Source organism: Ptychodera flava, chromosome 1, assembly GCF_041260155.1.
Source record: "Ptychodera flava strain L36383 chromosome 1, AS_Pfla_20210202, whole genome shotgun sequence".
Taxonomy (NCBI): domain Eukaryota; kingdom Metazoa; phylum Hemichordata; class Enteropneusta; family Ptychoderidae; genus Ptychodera; species Ptychodera flava.
In genome coordinates, this window is record NC_091928.1 from 58,816,197 (window position 1) to 58,840,695 (window position 24,499).

Sequence of the window (24,499 nt, forward strand, 5' to 3'; positions counted from 1 at the left end):
GACCACTAAATTATTTCGGCAGTTTTAATTTCCTATTAATTCGACGTTTTTCAAATCGTAATGAATTTTTTCTGGTCGAATTGATAGGGTTTTTGGTAGCAAGCTTATCTCTTCGTCAGACCAGTATACCGCGAGATGTAGTACTGTGTTCGGCAGCCATGGCGAAAGTGAATATTGTATATTGGTTGTTGTTTGTTTTATGTTACAAATACCTGTCGCGTGAGGGCGTTTGAAACGCTTCTGAAGCGGCTCAGTCTGTCCACACAGCGATTTGCGGATAGAGTTAATCCCTACAACGGCTCTGGTCGGGCCGACTAAACCGTCTCAAATCTGAAACGCTTCAGAACCATTCGGAGTGTCCACACATAACTTTCTGTGTCAGTATTGGCCCAGAACCGTTTCAGAGACGTTTCAATGGCCTGTGTATGAACGGCATAATTGAAATATAATGATCTGTAAACATTTTAGTTCTTGATTACATATTCTATTTACATGGTGTTAGTTCTTTGTTTTCCTAAATTTTCATGATGTCAATTTGTTATATGATGAAATTGATAACCAACCTGCATGTGTGAACCAATAGGTGCACACATGTACCAGTAAGATACTTGAATATGGTTGTACAGGGATGTAATCCCTCATGTGGAATACAAAACACAAGTCAATATAGTGCGTTAGCAGTAGTCCTGGAAGATTTATTATACAGCATTCCCTGAAAGACTTATTGTGCAACATTCCAAAAACTCTAATTATATTACATCAGCATGTCAATTCAGCCAAAGCAATGTTGTGATCACAGCATATCTCATGCCAACTTTTGTAAAATTGCACAACTAATAAGAAACCGGCCCCTCTACTGGCATAAAAGGTCAGTGCCTAAAACAAAGTGTGTTTAGATAATGGAATATATTAGCTACATGACTAATTCAATGATTAAGTACATGCAGATATGATAAGTTGTGGAGATAATTGAAAAAGCAGTGATCTGAAATTTTACTTTAACTGTGTGATCCCTCAGCCTGGCCTCAACTAGTGGATAGGCAGTGTCCAGGGGGTGACTGTCCTCATACTATATGTGTAGATTCTGTAACTGGTAGATAGGCAGTGTTCAGGGGGTCACTGTCCTCATACTATGAGTAGATTCTGTAACTGGTAGATAGGCAGTGTTCAGGAGGTGGCTGTCCTCATACTGTATCAGGAGATTTTGTGACTAGTGGATAGGCGGTGTCCAGGGGGTGACTGTCCTCATACTACATATATATGAGTAGATTCTGAGTGAGGAAACAATGGTAAAGATTGCTTTCACCCACAATACTTTGCAAATTACTAATCATTACACTAATATCCCTAGTTGAAGCTGTATCTAAATTAATGACCTCACACTTGCCTTGCTTTTCAAAGGTATGTTGTAAACCATTTGCTTCCCCACTTCAAGGCAAGTTTTTTTAAAACGTATGTTTCCCCAAACAGTGCAGTTCATTGCATATAAGATAACTGAGTGAAAAGTGATATGTACATCAAGATATCAGGAAACTGGTAAGAAGTGCAATAGTTTCCCTATAACAATGACTTGCGACAGAAATTGATGTTACTTTCATTTCATCAGCAGTATACCATGTCAAAGTCGAATCAGTAAAATCAAGTCAATTTATTTTCAGATATGAAAAGTATGAGTTGTATTTACAAGACATCATTACTCATCGTATGCATCGTGAAGAAGGCAAGGTGAACCCTCTTGAAGAACAGAAATTTCACAGATTACCACTGAGAAGTAAAGTTGAAATAATTCATGCATTGTGTAACTACAGATTAGATGCAGATGATGTGGCTGATGTACTCAAGGTAAGTTGATATTAATAACATCTCATATTTCAAGGAAGGCCATGATTCTTGGACTATCATTTGATTTGTGTGTGTATATGTGAGGGTGATAGAAAAGTAGATAGTACAGTGTGTAACAGTTAAGATGTTCGTGTTTATTGGGACTCTGGACATATTCAGCCATCTAACAATTGTTATTGTGTAGTTTGCTTTGTTCAACTACTCCAGTTTTGACCCTCCATTTAAATTTAAAACAAATGGTAGTTTTGAATTCAAAGCAGATGTAAAGCTAGAGATAGTTGTCTATCCAGTGAGCTAATTTGTAGTAAGAGTGAGTACAAAGAAAATGATGTAAAGATGTGAGAGGTATAGCAAAAAATGATCACCTACCCAGTTCACCTAATATATTGTGTACTGAATCTGTATGTTTCTTGTGAAGAGATGTTTGCAATGATAGATGAGTAGGATAAAATAATGAAACACACAAGATGAATTGATAGGAGAAAAAAAAGTGTTGATTGTGCATAGAAATTCAATCCTTCATTGCACAACAAGACATGGTTTTTGTAGGTTTTCAGAAAAAGAGGACATTTATATTGAATGGACAAAGATAATACTGCCATAATAATAATGCAAAAGTGTCAATACGAAAAGGAAAAAGAAGAACGTCCAAAGTTATATAAGAAATAAAAATACTTCCATTGATGTAAATAAACTGAAAAAAGTGAGTTCATTTGCCAGGGTCTGGAAGCTGACAGTTTACGAGTAGAACCACTGGGACATGATAGCAAGAAGGCAACTTATTGGTATTTTTATGGTACAAGACTTTACAAAGAGAATTATACTGACCCTGATGAAGTGAAGAAACGAAAGAAAAAAGAAAGGTAAGATATTCTGTCTATGGACCTTTTGATTGGTTGTTTTAGAGTCTGATGTCATCAGTCTTACTTCATGAATATGACACTGAGATAGCTGCTGACGTGTATCAAGTCAAACAGATGTGCAAAACGATTAAAGCCGCAATTTTCAATCCCAGTTTTTTTGCATTAGTGGAGTTCTCCCAGTCAAAAACCTGGCCAGTACGATGTTTGATTTCTATAACATTAATTACACAAACTGATCTCAACCTTTTGTCACCTATTGCTAATTCCGCAAACAGAGTTTATACAAGCGCTTGATTAACGGTCGGTTCAAATCGTCAACGGTCATTGATTCCCCACCACCAATGCTCGAATTTCCTAAAAAATCGTCTTCCAGTTGCATTGGAATTTGAAATATAACCACAGAATTCGATCGGCAGCAGCTTCGCACTGATTGCTTGGCAGTTTGACTGCGTTTTTGCGGCTGGGAAAAACTAAAAAAAGTAGCATTTTCTGGAGCGTGTGCAGGGTTCTCCCCAGAGTTCCAAGAGTGCTGGACGGCTCATTAATATTCATGAGCATTAATATTCATGAAAAACTGTAACATTTATATGCTTGTATTTTTACATTCTTAGGGCTTGATATACAAATAATAGCCAATTCCACTGTATCTTCAAAGTATTTTTTCAGTTTTAACTGAACAAAACAGAAAGAAAACAATCTTTAGTAGTTGTAAAGGAATCTTTTGAAGCTTCTGAAAAATAATGTACCACTTTTTTGTCATCATTTTCCTGTGCTTATATCATCCCTTACCACTATGAAGTTTGGATTACTATTGCACTGTACCAGCATCCAGTGTTTTTTCAAATGACCTAGGTGGTCTTGTTACTGCTCATGCGCAGACTCTATAGAGTTTAAACCAAGAGCTTAGGGGTTGGCTAATCGGCCATAGTTTTGAAAGTGGAATTTCTCGATGTCAAATTCACTTCAATTGCTTCTTGATAGTTATTGTAGAATGGGAAAATTCACAAACAGAGAGGCTTGTTGCCACGGACAAGTAACTTTTGGCTTATTGACCTGAAAAATAAGTGAGTGTTCATTGATAATTCAAAGACTGGATTCGTTGATACCAAACTTGCTTGTGACTTTCATTGCATGCAGTCTTTCCACAATGCCACTCATTGAGTTTGAACTGAACATTGAAGAGTACGTTTTAGTTAGAAGTCCTGTTCTTTGTGCTCATTTTCGCTTCCGTACTTCATTTTTGTGGTGTTATAAACCTTGATACAAAGCAAAAAACTTCAGTTTTTCTCCTTCTTTCGATCGTACAGAGATACTGTGTGACAGGAAAACCGTGTCTAGTTCATTAGGGCGATGATCTTGTGAACGTACGTTCAACAGCTGAACAGCTTTTCATATGCAAAATCAGCGTACGGTAATCAACCAGTGGTATTGTTTAAATAGCATTTTATTGAAAGGCATTCAATAGTACTATTGTTTTCATCAACTCTTCATGCAATTTTATGAACTGCTTGACCTCAAAAGTGTCACTCATAGACATTCATGTTGATTGTTCAAAGCATTGAACTGCAAGTGCCGGTCGGTCACTTGTCAATGCTGGTCGGAAATTCTGAGTGCCGGACGGGCCCGTCCAGCGCCGTCCGGCGTGGGCAGAACCCTGTGTGCCCGCATGTTGCCTGTTTGGTGTCCACTTACACAATGAACACCGCCATAGCTTCGCCCCTTTTAAAGGGAGGCTGAGCCATTAAAGTGATAGATTTGCATCTTACTCTCAGAAATGTAATTAATAAGCAAACACTAGAGAAATAGGAACGTAGAGGCAAACTTGGACTGTATACGGTGTCCAATACTGATGGATTTGCTAGAAAAAAGCCAATACCTGTGGATTGGCTTGAAATCAGCCAACTTGCACAGTGGTCAGTACAAGGGATTGGCTAGAGTTCAGCCTGGCTATACATTAACTGGTAGTACCAATAGATTGGCTAGAAATCAGCCCGGCTGCTCAGTGGTCAGTACAAATACATTGGCCTAGAGATCAGCCTGGCTGCACAGTGACCAATGCACTGGCTAGAGCTCAGCCCAACTGCATAGTGGCCAAAATGTCTTGTGCATGAGACAAATCTGGGCAATCTTCCAATAGGCAATCCTTTGAAACCACCCAAAGTGTACGTTTTGAAATACCCACAAAGGACACCATGCCTGGGGTGCCTGGAAATGGTCAAAGTGACAGAGTAGGTGTTTTGTAGGACACGTTGGGTTCCTTCATAATTCTGTTGTTTTTGAATGGAATTTTTATTTAAGAATAAAACTAGTATCCAGACATGTTTGGCCTGACATTCATTTAAATAAAATCCAGGTTATTCCAAGGAAAATATTCATTTGTGAGTTCCAGCTTTCTATACTGTCTGCAGTTACAAGTTAAATTAGGTAGTTTGTGCCTCAAAAATGAAGGACATTAACTTTTTCTTAAAGAGACTTTCAACCATTCTCTTTCAAAATCAAGAATAAAGATTGGTGACCACCATGGAAATTTTAGCACTATAGAAACAAATTACCCAATATTTACTGATATTTGAAATTCAAAATGTGGAAGAAATTCTAGATTTTCACAAAGTGAAGCAAGTTAAGATTTTATTTAATCCACAAGGTTCAAAACAAGCCCTCAAAAATAATACAGTGTTCGCGCTACCGCTCGCCAGACGGCAAAATGGCGAATTGATTCCTCATTGGCGACTCAGACGGTCAGAACAATCGCCAGACTGGCGACTCAAAATTTGCACGTTCAGTCACTTTGTTCTACGATGTTCTGTTGCATTGCGTGTTTGTTTTACTTCTTGGGAAGTCTTTCACCATAGTACTACCGTACTCATCTAAGTATAAGCCCCGCCACTGTTTTCAGAGTATAATGGGTCGTACAAGTTGGTAAAATTACTTTTCAGATCAAAGAAACTAATGGGACATCGAAGTTCCCGTGATAGTATCGTGAGGAAAATGGCACGTATACATGTACTTGTGCCCCTCCGAAATGTCCCCCGTTACCTAAATAGAATAGTCCCACTTCAGTGACGTCCGCCATTGTTCACGTTCACGCTGTCCTGTTTTCCCGGGAGGTTGTCATAGTCTAAACATGCAATTTCAGTTGTTTTCAGCGATCATCCTTTCATCTGTGAAGAGCTTTTACCGGTGACCATTACAATTTTCACTACTCTGCTGTTGTTTTCACAAGACACGGACCGTTTGATCTTGGAAAGTAGATTTGCTTTTACGTGCAGCCAATCCCGGCAGCCAATGCACATGCCAGTTCACGGGTTCAAACCATGCTCTTGAACGTGAACGGCAGCATACATGATGTCTTTGTTTCACGTTTATATTTTATTTCAAGGTATGATTCAAGCTGAAATGTCACCAAAATGTCACTTTTATAGCGAGGGATTGTGCAAACCAGTTTGATTTGAAACAGCTTTGTAAAACACTGTTTACTTAGCTCGGAAATTGTTACTGAGTTTTGCTTGTTTTGGCCATGCACGGACGTGTATCAGTATCAGTACTAGTGATCATGGCATGCCATGCCACGTTCATGAAGATCTTGAGGATGTTTCTCTTTTCTGTATTTTTTTGTACTTCAAAGTTCAAGTGGTGATCAATGGTCATGCATGAGTTTTGATACGAAGCATTCTTTTTATTGAACTATTAAAGCAGCACTGAGGATACATATGATGATGAGAAAGTGGCAGACTTCTGAAATATTTGGTTATGATTACTCTTGAGTGTTTAATGATATCACCTTTGACCCTTCGAGATGAATGTGTGTGACCCTTGACCTCACCTCTCAAAAGAAAAATCTGGCTACTTGTGTTCACACTGTATTAGCCAAAAAGGCTAATCAGCTTGAGTAGCCAGAGCAAACCCTGATAATAGACCAAAAGAATTTTGTAAAACTTTGAGACTCCAAATATCTGTCCCCGAGGCACAATGTGCCTTAAAGTGACAGGTTTCAAATTCTAAAAACGTGGGAGAGTAATTTATCCAGGGTTTTTCATTTGAGTTTTGTGACATTTCTGATGCAGAGAAAAAGAGAAGAAGAAAAGGAAACGTGAACTAGAGAAAGCCAAGAAGAAAAAACAAAAAGCCAAAGAAAAAGCTGCAAAACAAAAACAGAAGAGAAAAGAAAAGGAAAAAAAGAAAAGGGGACCGAAGAAAAAAATTCAACAGCAAAGGTAAATAGATAGAAGAAGAATACTTGTGTGAGCTGTCAATCTTGCAGTGTTTGCAATATCAGTGGTTTGTTCGCATGGGCCGTGTAGATTATGGGATACTCAGTAATGTAGAATGTGAAAATGTATGGGATACTCAGTAATGCAGAATGTGAAAATGTATGGGATACTCAGTAATGCAGAATGTGAAAACGTGTGGGATAGTCAGTAATGTAGAATGTGAAAATGTATGGGATATTCAGTAATGTAGAATGTGAAACTGTATGGGATATTCAGTAATGTAGAATGTGAAACTGTATGGGATATTCACTAATGTAGAATGTGAAAATGTATGGGATACTCAGTAATGTAGAATGTGAAAATGTATGGGATATTCAGTAATGCAGAATGTGAAAACGTATGGGATATTCAGTAATGTAGAATGTGAAAAAGTATGGGATACTCAGTAATGTAGAATGTGAAAAAGTATGGGATAGTCAGTAATGTAGAATGTGAAAAAGTATGGGATATTCAGTAATGCAGAATGTGAAAATGTATGGGATATTCAGTAATGTAGAATGTGAAAATGTATGGGATACTCGGTAATGTAGAATGTGAAAATATATGGGATATTCAGTAATGTAGAATGTGAAAAAGTATGGGATACTCAGTAATGTAGAATGTGAAAACGTGTGGGATACTCAGTAATGTAGAATGTGAAAATGTGTGGGATATTCAGTAATGTAGAATGTGAAAATGTATGGGATAGTCAGTAAATATAGAATGTGAAAACGTATGGATATTCGGTAATGTAGAATGTGAAAATATATGGGATATTCAGTAATGTAGAATGTGAAAAATATATGGGATAGTCAGTAATGTAGAATGTGAAAACGTATAGGATACTCAGTAATGTAGAATGTGAAAATGTATGGGATAGTCAGTAAATATAGAATGTGAAAACGTATGGGATATTCGGTAATGTAGAATGTGAAAAAGTGTGAAATACTCAGTAATGTAGATTGTGAAACTGTATGGGATAGTCAGTACTGTAGAATGTGAAAACGTATAGGATATTCAGTAATGTTGAATGTGAAAAAGTATGAAATACTCAGTAATGTAGAATGTGAAACTGTATGGGATAGTCAGTACTGTAGAATGTGAAACTGTATGGGATAGTCAGTAATGTAGAATGTGAAACTGTATGGGATAGTCAGTGATGTAGAATGTGAAAATATATGGGATACTCAGTAATGCAGAATGTGAAAATGTGTGGGATACTCAGTAATGTAGAATGTGAAAAAGTACAAGTGAACTGTGAATTACCACTATTGACAACAGAAACTGAGAATGTCACCTTTGATAAAGTGGATAACAGAAACTGGAGAAATGAAAGGACCTTGGCCAAGCCATTGTCAACTATCTTTGTTCCCCTGCTGTCTAGGCTGAAAGACATTGAATGCTATTAGTGTAGACAATATTTGTACCTCAGTAATTGCCATGTTTAAACAGGAAGCAGTTTTCCCAGTTCTTGTTTACTCAACTCTTTTCTACCTTGAAGACTTTACCAATTGGATTTTTTGTATATGGGAGATATTTCACACAGTTTAAAAATGTTTGTATTATTCATTCAAAGCATTCTTTCCAAGCAATGGTACTGATTCCTATCTGTTTACTGTGTACAGCCTGTCAATGATAAGACATTGTAGTGTAGGTGCCATGTGTTCTTGATCAGATTTGTGTCAGCAAATTTACAAAACAGATTCAGTTTAAGACAAAAGACAGCAACACCCTTGTAATCTTCTTATTGCCAACAACAAACTCATGTCTCAGGGAAAAAAACAAGTGATTTAAGGCAGAACGCAACTCAGGGACACGTACAGTATTCAGACTCTCAAATTTTTCCAATACTTCCCTGCTCTACCATGTGTGAGGTTCATTTTAAAGCTCTTGGGGTCGTAACATTTTTGACAGTCATAGTACTTTTAAATCAGAAATTTTATTTATCCACATAGAGTTAACACAGGGATGGCAGTACTTTTGATTTTAAATATTGGGGAATGTTAGGTAATTTGTTTCTCCAGTTCCAAACTTTGCATGCTGACCCCTGATTTTTAGTCTTGATTTTGGTAAGAGTGTGGTTGAAAGTTTCCTTTATGAAAGTGTGAGAGAAAGTTTTGTAAGTCTGTCACTTTTTAGGTTCACACTATAATACAGTCACCTCTATGAGTTGGCCAACATCTATTACTTTCATTAGAGAGTGTTGACTTGTATAAAAGGACAGTTGGAATTGAAAGACTGAATATTTTGAACTTTTCTGTATGCAGACAAGAGAAACAGCAGACAAAGTCACCAAGGGGACGTAAGAAGAAAGTCATAGAGGAGCCAGATGAAGAAGATACAGAGGATGAATGTGGAAACAGTTGCCAGGTAACAAGGTCTGATGATGCAATGAATGATGAAGATAAACTGTGTGAGAACGGCCATGATGAGGATTCGGAGATGGAAGTCGATGAGAAGGGTGATGTTGAAAGGAACTTAAAGAAGAAAAACAGAGACTCTAGGAGTGGAGGCAAAGTATCTAAACCAAAGAAATGTGTGAGTAATGAGACTTTTGAACGGTGTGAATCCAGTGATGAACTAGATGATGATTTCATCAAACCACCAAAGAAATTCAAAAAAACCATTGTGTCTTCTGACTCTGACAATGATGATGAACCTCTAATTAAACAAACAAACAAATCATACAACATATCAAACAGTGCAAGTTCAAAAGCCCATCTTCATAGCAATGCTAACAACATTAAAAATGAACCTGATAGTGACAGTGAGTTCCCAGTGAAACGGGAAATGAACCTGTGTATGGATGGAAGCTCAAAAGTTGAAAACTCTGAGTTGAATGAATCAGAGGACTGCAATAGCCCAGATAAGCTCAAGGGAAACAAAGTAAAATCTGAAATGAAAGAAGAAGACTGTGAGACTGAACATTCAGAAGAAAAGATGAAATCTGAGGAATGTGGGAAAGGACAGATGGTTGATGGTCCTGGAGATGATTTTGATGATGAAGATGGAACTGATAATGGAGACAAAAAAGTTACGAAGAAAGCATTGCAAAATCAAAAAAGATCAGCAAAACAACGGAAAGATACACCTGTGAAAGGATTGCACGGAGACAAAGAAAATATGAACGGAAATGAAAGAACTGTGACAGAGAAAGTGGAAAGGCATGGGAAGAGTAGTGAGTTACAAACAAACAAACCAAAGAAAAGAGGTAGACCTAGGAAGGAAGACTGTGAGAGAAACAAGCAATATAAAAGTCAGGAATTCATCGACACTACGGATGATACTGATGATGAAGTGAACACACCCAAGAAAAAGTCAAAGACTAAAAATTCACCAGGAGGAAAAGTTGTGGACAAACGTAAAAGTGAAAAGAAAAAGAAACCTGGCAAGGTGATTGCGGTGAAAGAAGGTGTGAAAAAGAGGGGTGGGAAATCCAAGACTGTAAACAAACCAAAGAAAGAAGTTGTCAGTGAAAGTGAAAGTGAGAGTGAATCGACAGAGTGTGAAGATGACACTCCCAAATGGCAATTGATTTGTGAGACTGTACAAGACTGGGAACAACTCGCTGAAACATTCAAAAAAAGTAAAGCCATGTGTGAGAGAGCATTGTATAAAACACTCATAGAAGACTTTGTTCCTGAAATTGCCAATATGATGGCAACTAAGGTAAGTTTTCACTCTACTGTAAGAATTATTGAAACTGTCACCACACTCTATTCAAAGGTAAATATCATCTTCATGTCTCTTTCTTGTACATCAGTGCGTGATGAGAACAAATTTGTTTACACATAATGTTACTAGAAAGCAAACTGCACAGGCTTCAACATAACCAGTCATTACGCATCAAAAGACCAGCAATTTTCTCATTTTGACAACCACATTTGGTTTTTGTTTGTCCATCTTGACCACCAAGTTTTCGGCAGTCATGCTTTTGTACTCTGCAGACCTGTAAACCAACATTACATGAGTAGCAGCATAGTGGATTATTACATGCCTCGTATATCGAATGTCGCACGCTACATAGGATTCAATGGTAACTCGCTGATGACGTCGCGGACCGCATAGTCATCACTGGACTGAAAGTGAACCGGAACCATTTTCAACTTGAAAACTTTTGGATGTAAAAGTCTTGAAATTTCATGTTTTTCACAGAAAATCCGGTTTTTGGAAAATTTCGCATAAAAATATTGATGAACCGCATAACAGTAGTTTAAATATATCAATGTGCCATTCGATGATGAAAATCGTTCTATTTTTAACCGTTTTTTTCGTCTAAAATGAAAATAAAGCATTTGACTATAATTTGCCAATAAACATATTTTTTGTGCAAACTGAGTAAGAGAGGCATGTAATAAAAACATTATAGCCAAACAAGGGACTATGTACCCTCGGGGCAGGAGACCATTTGCCCTCCTTACGTCGGGCAAATGGTCACCTACCCTCAGGCACAGAGTCCCATGTTTGGGCTATAATATATAATATTGGAACAAGATGTCAGCCTACTATTTACCCCTATGGACCTCGACCTCCACAAGAATTACACTCCGATACTGACTGGTTTTTTGGACCACCAACATTTTTCTATTGACCACCAACATTTGAATTTGGAAGTCAACCTTGGCCACCAATCAAAAAATAAAATTTCAAACCCTGCATTTTACAACTTTCAAGGACATGTTATGGACTTAGTCTTCATCTCAAACCCATCCCCACAGACTAAAAAGTGACATATAATAGACCCTTTTCATAAGTCTAGCGCCCTCCTGTGGCCACTGATGCTTTGACTTCAAATTCACAGTGGCCACAGGAGGGCGCTAGACTTATGAAAAGGGTCAATCCTTCCAGATATTCTATCAAACTAGTGAAGAGCATAGTTTCCCACAGTGTCACATTTCTCATCGCTTCCTTCAGACTGTCACATGATATTCAATTTAGATTGTGAACTGTGTGAAAAGTCAAGCCTGGAGTTTGTGATTTTGTTCGTCTCATCATGAAATGTTCATTGAAAAGATTTGAAATGTTTAGGATTTCTTTTGAATTCTGGTCTTTTAGGAGAAAGAAATGCGTAAGAAGCTATCAGCAGAATTTGCTCCAAGAAGAACATCATCCAGATTGGAGACTAAGAGAATTCTACAAGAGGAAGAGGTATTTGTTGTCATTCTACATTTGCTTGGCAGAGTCACCCCTCCCCAAATCATTGCTTGACTGAGTCACCCCTGCCTGGTTGATAAAATCAACCCCTCCCCAAATCATTGCTCAAAGGGACAAAGTCGGCCATTTTTCATGAGTATTGTTTGGTGCAAGATACTACTTATATTGTTTGACATGTTGAAAGATACTGAAATGGGTGACCATGCATATATTTGACCCCGGTTTTAGACAAAATTGTATGAAACCATGGTCATGATGAATTAATGGTCATGATCATTAATTCATTTTTGCAATGGTTACATGTATTGTGTCTAAAACTGTGGTCAAATATATGCATGGTCACCCATTCATTCAGTATCTTTCAACATGTCAAACAATATAAGTAGTATCTTGCACCAAACAATATTCATGAAAAATGGCAGACTTTGTCCCTTTAAAATCACTTCAAATCATTGTATCGCTACCAAATTTCTCACAGCAAATTGTAGCCCGAAATGCCAGGATGAACATGCCCCGCACAAACTTGACACACATACAGAAATATTAAATATTTTTTTGGTGGGTAATTGTTCCAGTGTTCTTAATTAAGACCTCTAAGCCTATAACTGTTACCTAAGATTCAATAGTTAGTTCACAAGGGTCTCCACTCAACACATGAATATACTCATATCAGTTGACTGTTCAAACGTAACTATGCTTCCAAAATTCTGAACTCTTCACACTTCAATTACTTTCCAAACTTGCTCCTTAAAAGCTATATGCACAGAGTCCAGAAATGGTCAGATTGTGTCTTTTTACAGATATCTGCCAATTTCTAATCAGCCCAGGCCTCTTTATCTATTTGAGAAAAATTCCTGTCTTTTGATAGTTACAGAGAAACTTGATATTGTGTTTGCTTGTGTTTGATATTCTTTGCACTCTTTGATTTCTTATTTAATTTCTTATTTGCTTATATTACCAGAAGTTCTTCCAAGTGTTTGACATTCATTCGTAGCTTCATTAGAGTTCATGAACTTGCTCAATGACGTTTTTGGGTTCACTTTGTGTAAGGCATGTTCACTTATAAACCTGAAACAATTTATAAAATACCAAATATTTGCTATTTTGAATGTGTACAGGAGAAAATTGCTGCAATTGTTGCCGTAGAAGAGGCTAAGCTGAGACAGCATGAGGATGAAAAAAGACGAGAAGAAAGAGAACTGATGATGGAAGAACAGAGAAATCGTGAACGTGAAGAAAGACAAATGGCTAGAGAAGGTATTGTAAATCTTTCATGTGAAATAGATGTGCTTGTTTCATCTTTACAATTAATACAATGATTGGTTGATCTTGTTGTGGATTTGTCTTTGAAAAAAGTGTAAACATTATTCAATGTCGTAGATTTGACCCTTTTTAATTTTACAATAAACAACAAGTCATGGTTTACAGACTAGACCCTGTGCGGTTTTACTATAAACAGCAAGTCGTGGTTTTTCTGACAGTAAAATATGCTGTGTAAGGCTGTTGTCTGTTGCTTTGTGATATGGTGCCTTGATTGTTAACTTTTGAAGAAAGAAATGAAGTTTGAACATTCTTTATAAAAGGACATCATAGAAAACATGGCCTAGCTGTTTGTCCATAAGACAGTATTTTATCATGACAATAATTCCACCACAATTTGAAAATGTTCTTTGTGTTTCACTTTCCAATCAACAGAAAGGGCACGTCGAGCACGCATACGTGAAGAGAAGGCGTATTTAATATCTCAGGGTAAAGAACTACCACCAGAGTTGCTAAACTTTGACACTCAATCTCCAAGGGTATCTAGGAAACAAATCATGGAAGATGATGATGATTATACCGAACTGGATGAAATTTATATCGGTCTCTTCAAAGGTAAGTGAGATTTATTGAACAATGTTTATTGAATGATAGACATTGTTACAGGATAGTGAAAGTGTTAGAATATTTTCGCAACCATAGCATTGATATTTTCACACTTTATAACCATAGCATTGATATTTTCACAATTAATAAAGCAATTTAAAGAAAATTCTGTTTGCCATCTTTGAATTTTTGAAAAACCTACCAGCCAGCCAACTTTTAGTTGGTTTCTTTTGGAAAAGTAATATTTTTATTTGTAATAGCGTAAACATTGTGTTTGTTTTCTTAATTTTCTCTGAAAACCTACCAGCACACAGACAGAAAACAAAGAATTTCATTTAAAGCACCTAACCATAGCATTGATATTTTCACAGTTTATAATCATAGCATTGATATTTTCACAGTTGATAACCATAGCATTGATATTTTCACAGTTGATAACCATAGCATTGATATTTTCACAGTTTATAACCATAGCATTGATATTTTCACAGTTTATAACCACAGCATTGATATTTTCACAGTTAATAACCATATAGCATTGATATTTTCACAGTTTCTAACCATAGCATTGATATTTTCACAGTTTATAACCATAGCATTGATATTTTCACAGTTTATAACCATAGCATTGATATTTTCACAGTTTATAACTGCAGCATTGATATTTTCAGAGTTTATAACCATAGCATTGATATTTTCACAGTTTATAACCATAGCATTGATATTTTCACAGTTTATAACCATAGCATTGATATTTTCACAGTTTATAACCATAGCATTGATATTTTCACAGTTCATAATCATAGCATTGATATTTTCAGTTTATAACCATAGCATTGATATTTTCACAGTTTATAACCATAGCATTGATATTTTCACAGTTTATAACCATAGCATTGATATTTTCACAGTTTATAACCATAGCATTGATATTTTCAGAGTTTATAACCATAGCATTGATATTTTCACAGTTGATAACCATAGCATTGATATTTTCATATGTGTACAGTAATTGATGCTGTCAGAGCCCATCAAGATGCCTGGCCGTTTGCTGAACCTGTTGATGAATCCTATGCACCTGGTTACTATGACGTTATTGATAATCCTATGGATCTTGCTACCATGGAGAAGAAATTGAATGAGAAGAAATACACAACAAAGGAAGAGGTTTGTCTCTGTCAAAATATCTCTCCTCAAGCCGTGTACCTTATGCAATATAGCAACCACATGTGTTGACTGTCCACCATGGCATACATCAAAACCTTTTCTGTAGTTAAAGCAGGCCATATAGATTTGCAGCACAAATTTGATGTGCCCATATCAATACTCTGAATTGCTCCTGTATCCCTATGAATACAGTAAACAATTTTGATTGAGTTTGACAAGGTAGAGTCACTGTATCTTCTTTTCTGATACCTACATTCAATCCAGCCGTTCATTCATTTTGTGGATGAAACCATTCCAATTTGGGTGAGATGTGACCTTTTTAGAATGGGTTTGTGTATATGAAATGTATAGTGAGTATCTGCAAACATACTTCAAGCAATGCAAACAATTATTATTTGTTTTATCTGAAAATTGTACACTGCATTTCAAAGCATTTTATATTACAACTGTCTGTGTCTCTGCAACAGGGCAATACAGAGAGACAGACATTCAGAAAATATATAATGTACATTCATGTACACATACATAAAGGTGTGCATATATATTAACAACTTTTCCTTATGTTGTGGTAATTGCTCACAAAATGAAAGATTTTGCAAGTTGAAATGTCTTTTGTACAAAAACCAAGTTAAGATAGGGATACACATCCTGGCTGTCTTTGAACATGATATAAATAAAGATGGTTGTATATGATTTTGTGTTTTCTTGTTTGCATGGTTGCAGTTAATTTTAGTGTTAGATTTTTTTTGTATTTTCAGTTTCCCTAATGAACATTCATGTACACACACACACACACACACACACACACTCACAGACAGACAGACAGACACTGACAGGCAGGCAGACTGAGAGGCAGGCATACATGAATGCTTTACATGCATGCATGCATACCTGCCAGCATTGTGAATGTGTAGCACAAGGGAAAGAAATCTACCAGTGTTGTCATTGTAATTATTTACAACAGGGCAATACACAGCAAGGGGAAGTGGAGCACATCTCTATATCTGATCAAAATCAGATATACTGATTGTTTGTGACTGTAACAAGCAATGGTATCATGCATTACAACTAAGCTGCATGTACTGATTAGAAGACTCATTTCATAGTTCAGGTCAATAAACAGTTCTTTAAATTATAAATAAACATCAAACAAACTGCTTACTTAAAATATGCCCACTAACAGGTACAGTAAAAATATGGTCTCATTAGTCTGCAGTTTTTGTTTCATTAATGTATTGGGTAATTATAAAAATTGAATATCATGCAAGTATATTTACCATGAAGTACTTTTCTTGTCATTTTCAGTTTGCTGATGATTTCAATTTAATAGTTGAAAATTGTGAAGACTTCATGGAGAAGACAGTGAGTATACCCAGATGGCAGATAACTTATCTAGGTGTTTTAAGAAAAACATGGCCAAAGAGTTTCCAATGAAGAAAACGACAGCGATGAAGAATATCAAGTTGGTGCTGATGTTGAACCTGTTTCTGTAAAGAAGCCAAAGAAAGTGTTTTCGTTTCAAGGCTTGAAAGATTTAGAACATACTGCAAACAAGATGTTGAACAAAGTGCATGGTGAAGATAGCGATAGTAACAGTCGTGAAGGAAGTCCTTTCATGGGTAAAGTGGATGGAAAGATGGCACGTGTACAGCCCCCAGTACCTTTTATGGGAGACCAAGTCACTATTACACGTGTACGTAATGGTGAAACACCAGCTGGACATCCACTGCCACCACATATGATTGGACAACCACCAATACCACCAGGCCATCCAGGATATCGACCAGTGAATGGTCAGCAAATGTACAGAGCAGGACCACCTGGGCAGTACATACCACAAGGATATCCACCTGGGCAACCACCTCCACCTCCATACTATCCAGGTGATGGGGGTGCTTAACAGACCCCCAATGACCAGAGAACAAATCCATCAACAGTACTGGAATAATTACCATGCCAGAAATATTCAGCCAAGGCCAACAGGGATGCCTCAACATGATGTAAGACATCCCATGCCAGGACCAATGGCAACACCTTTGATGCCAGGAGATCAAGTGCCTAGACCCATGATGCCAGGTGGTCAGCAAGTACCTATGCTACCAATGTCTGGTGATCAAGCACAGAGAACAATGATGCCAGGCACACCAGTTCCTGGACCTTCTTTGCCAAGTGATCAAATTTCAAGGTCAGGTATGCCAGGAAATGCTGTTCAAAGGCCGGTGATGCCAGAAGGCCAAATACCAAGACCTATGATGCCAAGAGGTCCAGTGCCAGGACACATGATCCAAACTGGCCATATGCAACAACCTATGATGGCTGGAGGTCCAATGCCACCATCTCTGATGATGGATGGTCAGATGTCAGGACCTATGGTTCCCAGTGACCAGTTGCCAAAACCACCAATGCCAGGTGACCAAACGCAGAGGCCATCTATGCCAGGTGACCAGATGCCAAGGCTTTCAATGCAAGGTGACCAGATGCCAAGGCCTTCTATGCAAGGTGACCAAATGCAGAGACCGTCCATGCCAGGTGACCAGATGCCAAGACCATCAATGCCAGGTGACCAGATGCAGAGACCATCTATGCCAGGTGACCAGATGCAGAGACCATCAATGCCAGGTGGTGACCAGCTGCCAAGGCCTTCGATGCCAGGCGACCAGATGCAGAGACCATCTATGCCAGGTGACCAGATGCCAAGGCCATCAATGCCAGGTGGTGACCAGCTGCTAAGGCCTTCAGTGCCAGGTGACCAGATGCAGAGACCATCTATGCTAGGTGGCCAGATGCCAAGGCTGTCAATGCCAGGTGACCATATCCCAAGACCACCCATGCCAGCTGATCAGATGCAGAGACCATTAATGCCTGACAGCCAGATGCCAAAAGACCAAACATCAAAATCTGCTCTGCCAGAATCTCAGCCAAAAAGACCCACCATGCCTGCAGACCAAATTGGAAGGCCGATGATGCCAGGGAATCAACCAAGAGTTGCTGGACCTTCTCAACACTTACAACAAGATATGCCAACAAGTATACATCAGATGGTTGAAACCAGAAATCAACAACAACATGGATATCATGCCAGTCAAATGCATCATTCAAATGTTCCACCAAACCTAAATGTCCAAGGCTCAGGTGAACAAGACATGTCATCCCAAAGAGTTCAGCCAAGGGCAGCACCATCACATGGACATCAAGCTCAGTACGATGGCATTCCAATTTTCATGAAAGGTAGAGATCCATGGAATCAGCAATATCAAGCTGGAATGTCAGGAAATCCACAGAGACAACCCCGCCTGCCACCTGGAGTAGCAAGCAGTCCACAGAGACCAAGCAACTCACAGCAACACATGATTGATTTGAATCAGCATAGGATGAGAACTCCACAGTGGAGTAACAGACTGGAAGGATCAACACTGCCTCCTCAAGGCATACAAACAGATCCCCATGGCTCACCTGTCAAGTCTCAGTCTCAAGTTTTATCACCTCGACAAAGTTTGCCACCACATTCTCAAGGAGTGCCTCAACATTCTCAAAGCTTACCACCGTACTCTCAAGGTGTTCTCCGACATCCCCAAAGTGTGCCATCTCAACAATCTCAGGGCATGCTGCCACATTCTCAAAGTATGTCACCACATTCTCAAGCCATACTACCAGGGTCTCACAGTATTCCCCCTCATTCCCAAGGTGTTCCACCTATACCTCAAAGTATGCCGGTTAATTCTCAAGGTGTTTCACAACAATCTCAAAGTGTGCCTCTGAGTTCTCCCATTGTTTCATCACAATCTCAAAGCATGCTGCTAAATTCTCAAGGTGTTTCACCACAGTCTAAAAGTGTGCCACGAAATTCTCAAGCTGGGCCAGTACAGCCTCAAGGGATGATGTCACCACAGACCCAGGGAGTTCAACCAAATTTGCACAGTATGCCAACACAAAAACTGAACACAATCTCAGAGTACCCAAATATTTCATCACATTCCAATAGTCAGCCATTCATGCCGATGACATCAGAACACTCAGCAATGCCACAGATACCTGCAGCAGGCGCCTTGTCCAATCAGAACTTTGTGAATGAAAAGTCTACCAGAGACTCAGCACAGGCTGGTCAGCCTTTGGACAAATCCAACCAAGAGCAATTGTTGGGAATCAATAAATCCGGAAACTCAGGATCAACAAAGCGCAGTGAAGTAAGCAGCCAGGTATCTGTTTCAGCTGCTGTACATTCCAAAGAACAACAAAGTAAATTAGTAAGCCCTCCTCTCAAGTCACCGTCTTCCATTAATAAAACACATGATGCCTTCGTCAATGAATTTCTACAGTTCTCCAAGGACAGAGACTCAAAACAAGCAAGTCAACCTGATACAAAGAAAGGAAGTCGTAGAAAAAGTCATGACAGTAGTGACAAGCGCAAGACTAGTAGCAATTCTGCCAAAGTGTTGAAGTCGTCTGTACCTGACTTAGTACCAGACACATTGTCATTGAACGGACCACAACATGCAAATGAGACGGGCAATATATCAAATTTGCATATTAATGGACCAATTACAACTCAGGGAAGTAAAAGTACAGTAGATATAGCGAGTTCTTGCCCTCCCTTAATGGGCAAGTCAACTGTTAAACCTGTAGCAAGTGTATTTTCAGATTTGCATGAAAATTCTGAAAGTCCTAAAGAGTTCTTAAATTTAGATAATCACCCAAATGCACAAAACTGCCAGTTAGTACAACCATGGATCAACCAGAAAGTCCCAAGACATTCTTAGATTTAGACAACCAGCCAAAAGCCAGACACCACCTAGAATTCCATACCAACAGACCACTTTCCCAGGAATGTACAACCAGTCTCTATTACCACAACAGCCTTTCAATGACTCGCCAAGCTTGAGACATCTCCTTACAGCTAACAGACAAATGAACAAACCACCAGTGCCTCTGTTGTCACATGATCCAAGATTCGGCCAATCGATGCACAGAATGCCATCACATGACCCAGGGTTGCCCCCAGGTCACCCTATGTATCATCAAATGAGACAGCAGCAAGAACAGCAAAGACTTCAAGAACTTCAACATCAAGCTATGTACCAGCAACAAATGCCTAAAGTTATGGCAAATCAGATGTACCCACAACAGGTAATCTTCATGACATTCTTTGTCCCATGTTCATTGATATGTGGACTGAGTCTTGTTGATGCAAGCAGACACTCCCTGTGTATGATATTAAAAAGTCAGTGGAGGTGAGGGTGATTAAATTGCAGTTTATAATGAGCAATCATGTTTGAGATTTAGAAGGTAATGGTATGTCACATAGTTCTCTTAAACAAACAGTGTTTTGACAATAGTGTACCCTATCCAAACAAGGGTACTGGTGTACATTTGTACCTATCACCCATTTAATCTGTCATTTAATCACCAAAAGCAACACTTGTTAAATTTTCTCAGCCACAAAAGTCAACAAAACTCAAAGAAAAATAGAACAACAAGAATGCAGACAATTTTGTAGGATCACTTTTGGACACAGATGGGACCTGTGTTTGGTAAAGGTTTGCTCTGTTCTGATACATAGTGCGTGCATAAGTCATAATGTTTAGCACCATTGAAGTATAAAGGTACAATTGACAAAAAAAGTTAAGTTTAGAACAGATGAAATTTCTCTATGGAGACCTGAAAAAACATGTAGAAGTACACAAGAAATTACTTCCACGTCTTCAGAATTGCATGTTTATGTTTAATTGTCATAAAGATTAACAAGTTGATGAGTATTTCAATTTGTGTAACCCTCAGACAGTCAAATTCACAGAGTCACCACAAATACTAATATGTCAACCATGTTTACCGATAATCACTACAGAATTGCTACAGCTGTTATTTTGCATGGCTATCCAATAGACTTAATAGCACTTTTCCATTGACAGTTGCTTCACTCGATTTGTATTATGGCACAAAACCAATTTTGGCTCCAATAAGCAATTTGTGTATTGCCTTGCAATATCATGTGATGTGTTTCATTTCTAGTATGCTGCCAACAACATGTACATGAACCATAAACCCATGCCTGTAGGACCACCTGGTGTAGTGCTAGATCCTAATATGGCTGCCTATCCAAACCCACCACCACATGCAGTTAGAAATGGTGACATTATGTCAATGCAGCAGCTACAACCTCATCACTATGCACAAGTAAGTCATCTTATTTACATATCTTGATACAAAGATACAGAGTTCATGTGAGGTCACTTTACTGGGATTTTTCCCCCAAAGAATCAAAAGATCTGTAAAATATCTAGCAAAAATTAAGATCTGCAAAATATCTAGCAAAAATTAAAATCTGCAAAATATCTAGCAAAATATCTAGCAAAATTAAGATCTGCAAAATATCTAGCAAAAATTAAGAAGATCTGCAAAATATCTAGCAAAAATTAAGATCTGCAAAATATCTAGCAAAAATTAAGATCTGCAAAATATCTAGCAAAAATTAAGATCTGCAAAATATCTAGCAAAAATTAAGATCTGCAAAATATCTAGCAAAAATTAAGATCTGCAAAATATAAGAACAGAAAATCCACTAATAGTATAAGAGTATTTCCAGTGTTTGAAATGTCAATGGATGGATTCTGTACACATTGACAAATGGATCCCGTAGACATCACCCACTAATTTGATCTTCACACATCATAGACTTATGGACCCTGTACAAGATACTGTACTACTACTAGAACTAATGACCCTATGATGTCCTGTGTAGTACAGAGACTTATCATAATAAATGTTGGATGAACAATCCTACAATGACAGTCTATTCTTCACAACTGTTGACATCGTAACCAACTTTTGATGGATTTTCTATTTGTTTATTCCTTCACAGTAACAAAGACTGTTAATCAGACTTCATCTACCTCAAAACACAAAGAACCTGTGCAATTTGATGTGTGGTGCATTACCCAAGTACAACAACACAATTACTGAAGTTGATATTCACAACATCCAATGATTCAGGGAGTTTTTTGAAGTGTGGTGTTGGTTTTGTAATTTTTGCTCATGTAATTGCATCATAACATTGCTTTATATATTTTTTGTTTTCATTGTTATTAATACGTAGAAATTTAATATTGTTTATTAGTACTATTTTGCAAAAGGAGGCTTTAAACTTTTGTCACATTTCTTTGTTTTGATATCTGTGTTTTGGTAAGTGTACTAGAAATAGCTAGGTAGTTATTAGATGTACATTGCTGAAACTTGGTCTACCTTGCTTATTATCATGTCACCAAGTGTAAGTGCCAGGTAACCATGGTAACAATGTATCCTACCACTGTTACCATGGTTACTCCATCACAAACATAAGTGGTGGCTTTGTCGTGATGTCCCGTAGTGTGTTTTCAACAACGCAGTGGTTCTGTAACACTCTGTCCAATTTGTGAAAATCAAAAATTTCCAAAGATCTGCTGTGTTTTGGTCTTTATTGTAAATAGTCTTGTTTTATTCCTTGCCAAAACTTTCAAGAATTTATGCTGTGAGATGCAGAAGTATGGTTTCTGTTGAGAATTTCCCTTTTTTAATTTTTCTGTAATGAGCTTTTGTCTTCATCATTTTGAAAATTGAAATACATATGCATTCACCAATTCAGAGTAGTGATACCCTCACTATGCAGCCAAACACCAAAATTGCCTTCAGTTGATGATCGACTATCTGTATTCATGTTGTCAATAAACATGAATAAATTTCCACTTTGTAGACTACCATATTAGTTAGGTTATATTGTCATAGAGCTTGTACAATGTTTAATAGGTTGCTTGTTAGTCTGATATTATTTGGATGAATCTTTCTATTTGCCATTAAACAGAATTCTGTTATTGCTGGCTTTTCATCATATTATAGAATAGCTAGCCCATGGGCACCTTCCCCATGGTGGCAGGGAAATTTTCAGATGAAAAAACCTTTGGCTGGTAACGATGCAGACTATCACATTAGAGTTCAACCTAGCTAATCACAATGGGTGAAAATATTGATCATTTCATTCCGCTATTTAATGATAAAGACTTTAGAATAGTTAGAGAGCTCCCCCACCATGGAGATTAATTTATTTGATTGTTGGCAGACCGTTTTGTGGGCAAAGATTTCCTGCCAAAGATCAGAAATTTGCTTGAAATATCTGACCCAAATACATGAGGTGAAACTCAGCTTTATTAAAATGTGAATCCTAAACTAACATGACAGATCTAGTTCGTAGTAAAACAGATCACTGTCAACCAATGCTCATTACATTACTCTGGAAGAGAAAGAAATTCTAAATTGTTGGAAAAAATCATGGCCTGGGAATGTTATAAGGCATTGTATATGTCATTTACATGTAATTGTTCAATAATTCTTCTTTTTTGCTTGAATGTTTATCCCATCCACACTTTGTTACCCAGTGTGCACATTTCTATTCAGTTTTTTCATGTGTTGAAACCAGCTTGTATTTTAGCACTGGAAATCAGTCATCTTATTGCAGCTTCTGTCAGAAATCAAAAAAATGTTACACCAACACTAATCTTATCGATTTGTTTTTATTTGAAATATTGTCAATTATGATATGGTGATCTGAAATTATAATTTTCTTCCCATACCAGTGTTTTACAGAAACCAGCATCTTTGTGTTCAGGTCTTGTTAAATACATTATGTTTGAATAGTTTTGTTTTGTTTATGTTTGTGTGTATTTCCTTTTTTCCCTTTAAAGATTAAAAAACCACTTCTACTACAATTCAGGGAATCACCAAACCTTGTCAAATTTTGAAGTGTAAGATGTGGTGTATGCAGTTTTGTAATTACTTAATTGATCAAATTCGGGTATTCAAATTGACATAGATCTTTCAAACTTTTATAAATTTTCATAAGAATTCCATTTTTTCCTATTTGGTATTTCAAGAAGTTTTGATTTTTTTTCAGATGATGTATTGTATAAATTTTAGTCCTGAACTGCCATGTTTGATATTCTTCTACAAGATTCCAATAAACTCATAAAGGGATAAATGTGATGTGTATGTGTTTTATTGCTGAGTCAGTGAGTGTGTGTGTTTACCAACTCACTGTGTTTACTGCCTGATATTAGACAAATTCACCGTGATTGCTGTGTTTACTGCCTGATATTAGACAAATTCACCATGGTTGCTGTGTTTACTGCTGATATTAGACAAATTCACCATCGCTGCTGTGTTTACCGCCTGATATTACTATTAGACAAATTCACCATCGCTGCTGTGTTTACTGCCTGATATTACTATTAGACAAATTCACCATGGTTGCTGTGTTTACTGCCTGATATTACTATTAGACAAATTCACCATGGTTGCTGTGTTTACTGCCTGATATTACTATTAGACAAATTC

At 37.6% G+C, this 24,499-nt stretch overlaps 2 protein-coding genes across 2 annotated transcripts in view; both read left to right on the forward strand.

Moving 5' to 3' along the window:
- LOC139141993 (chromatin remodeling regulator CECR2-like) overlaps nt 1-16,713 on the forward strand; it is a 39,687-nt gene extending 22,974 nt beyond the window's left edge. The window contains exons 3-11 of the mRNA XM_070711778.1: nt 1,659-1,842; nt 2,563-2,705; nt 6,770-6,919; nt 9,223-10,624; nt 12,011-12,103; nt 13,228-13,366; nt 13,805-13,984; nt 14,985-15,142; nt 16,448-16,713. Coding sequence (XP_070567879.1) covers nt 1,659-1,842; nt 2,563-2,705; nt 6,770-6,919; nt 9,223-10,624; nt 12,011-12,103; nt 13,228-13,366; nt 13,805-13,984; nt 14,985-15,142; nt 16,448-16,576 — 2,578 coding nt within the window. The 3' untranslated portion in view covers nt 16,577-16,713. The remainder of the gene's footprint in view (nt 1-1,658; nt 1,843-2,562; nt 2,706-6,769; nt 6,920-9,222; nt 10,625-12,010; nt 12,104-13,227; nt 13,367-13,804; nt 13,985-14,984; nt 15,143-16,447) is intronic.
- A 41-nt stretch (nt 16,714-16,754) lies between these two features.
- LOC139141983 (mediator of DNA damage checkpoint protein 1-like) lies at nt 16,755-24,143 on the forward strand. The gene is made up of 3 exons (XM_070711770.1): nt 16,755-20,266; nt 21,149-21,313; nt 21,999-24,143. Exon 1 carries the CDS (start codon nt 16,933-16,935, stop codon nt 19,897-19,899), a length of 2,967 nt encoding a protein of 988 aa, XP_070567871.1. The 5' UTR covers nt 16,755-16,932; the 3' UTR covers nt 19,900-20,266; nt 21,149-21,313; nt 21,999-24,143.
- Nucleotides 24,144-24,499: the final 356 nt, after the last annotated feature.

Bases quoted from the DNA above. Each gene is read 5' to 3' on its own strand.
- LOC139141983 (XM_070711770.1), top strand. From the start codon at position 16,933: ATGGTCAGCAAATGTACAGAGCAGGACCACCTGGGCAGTACATACCAC.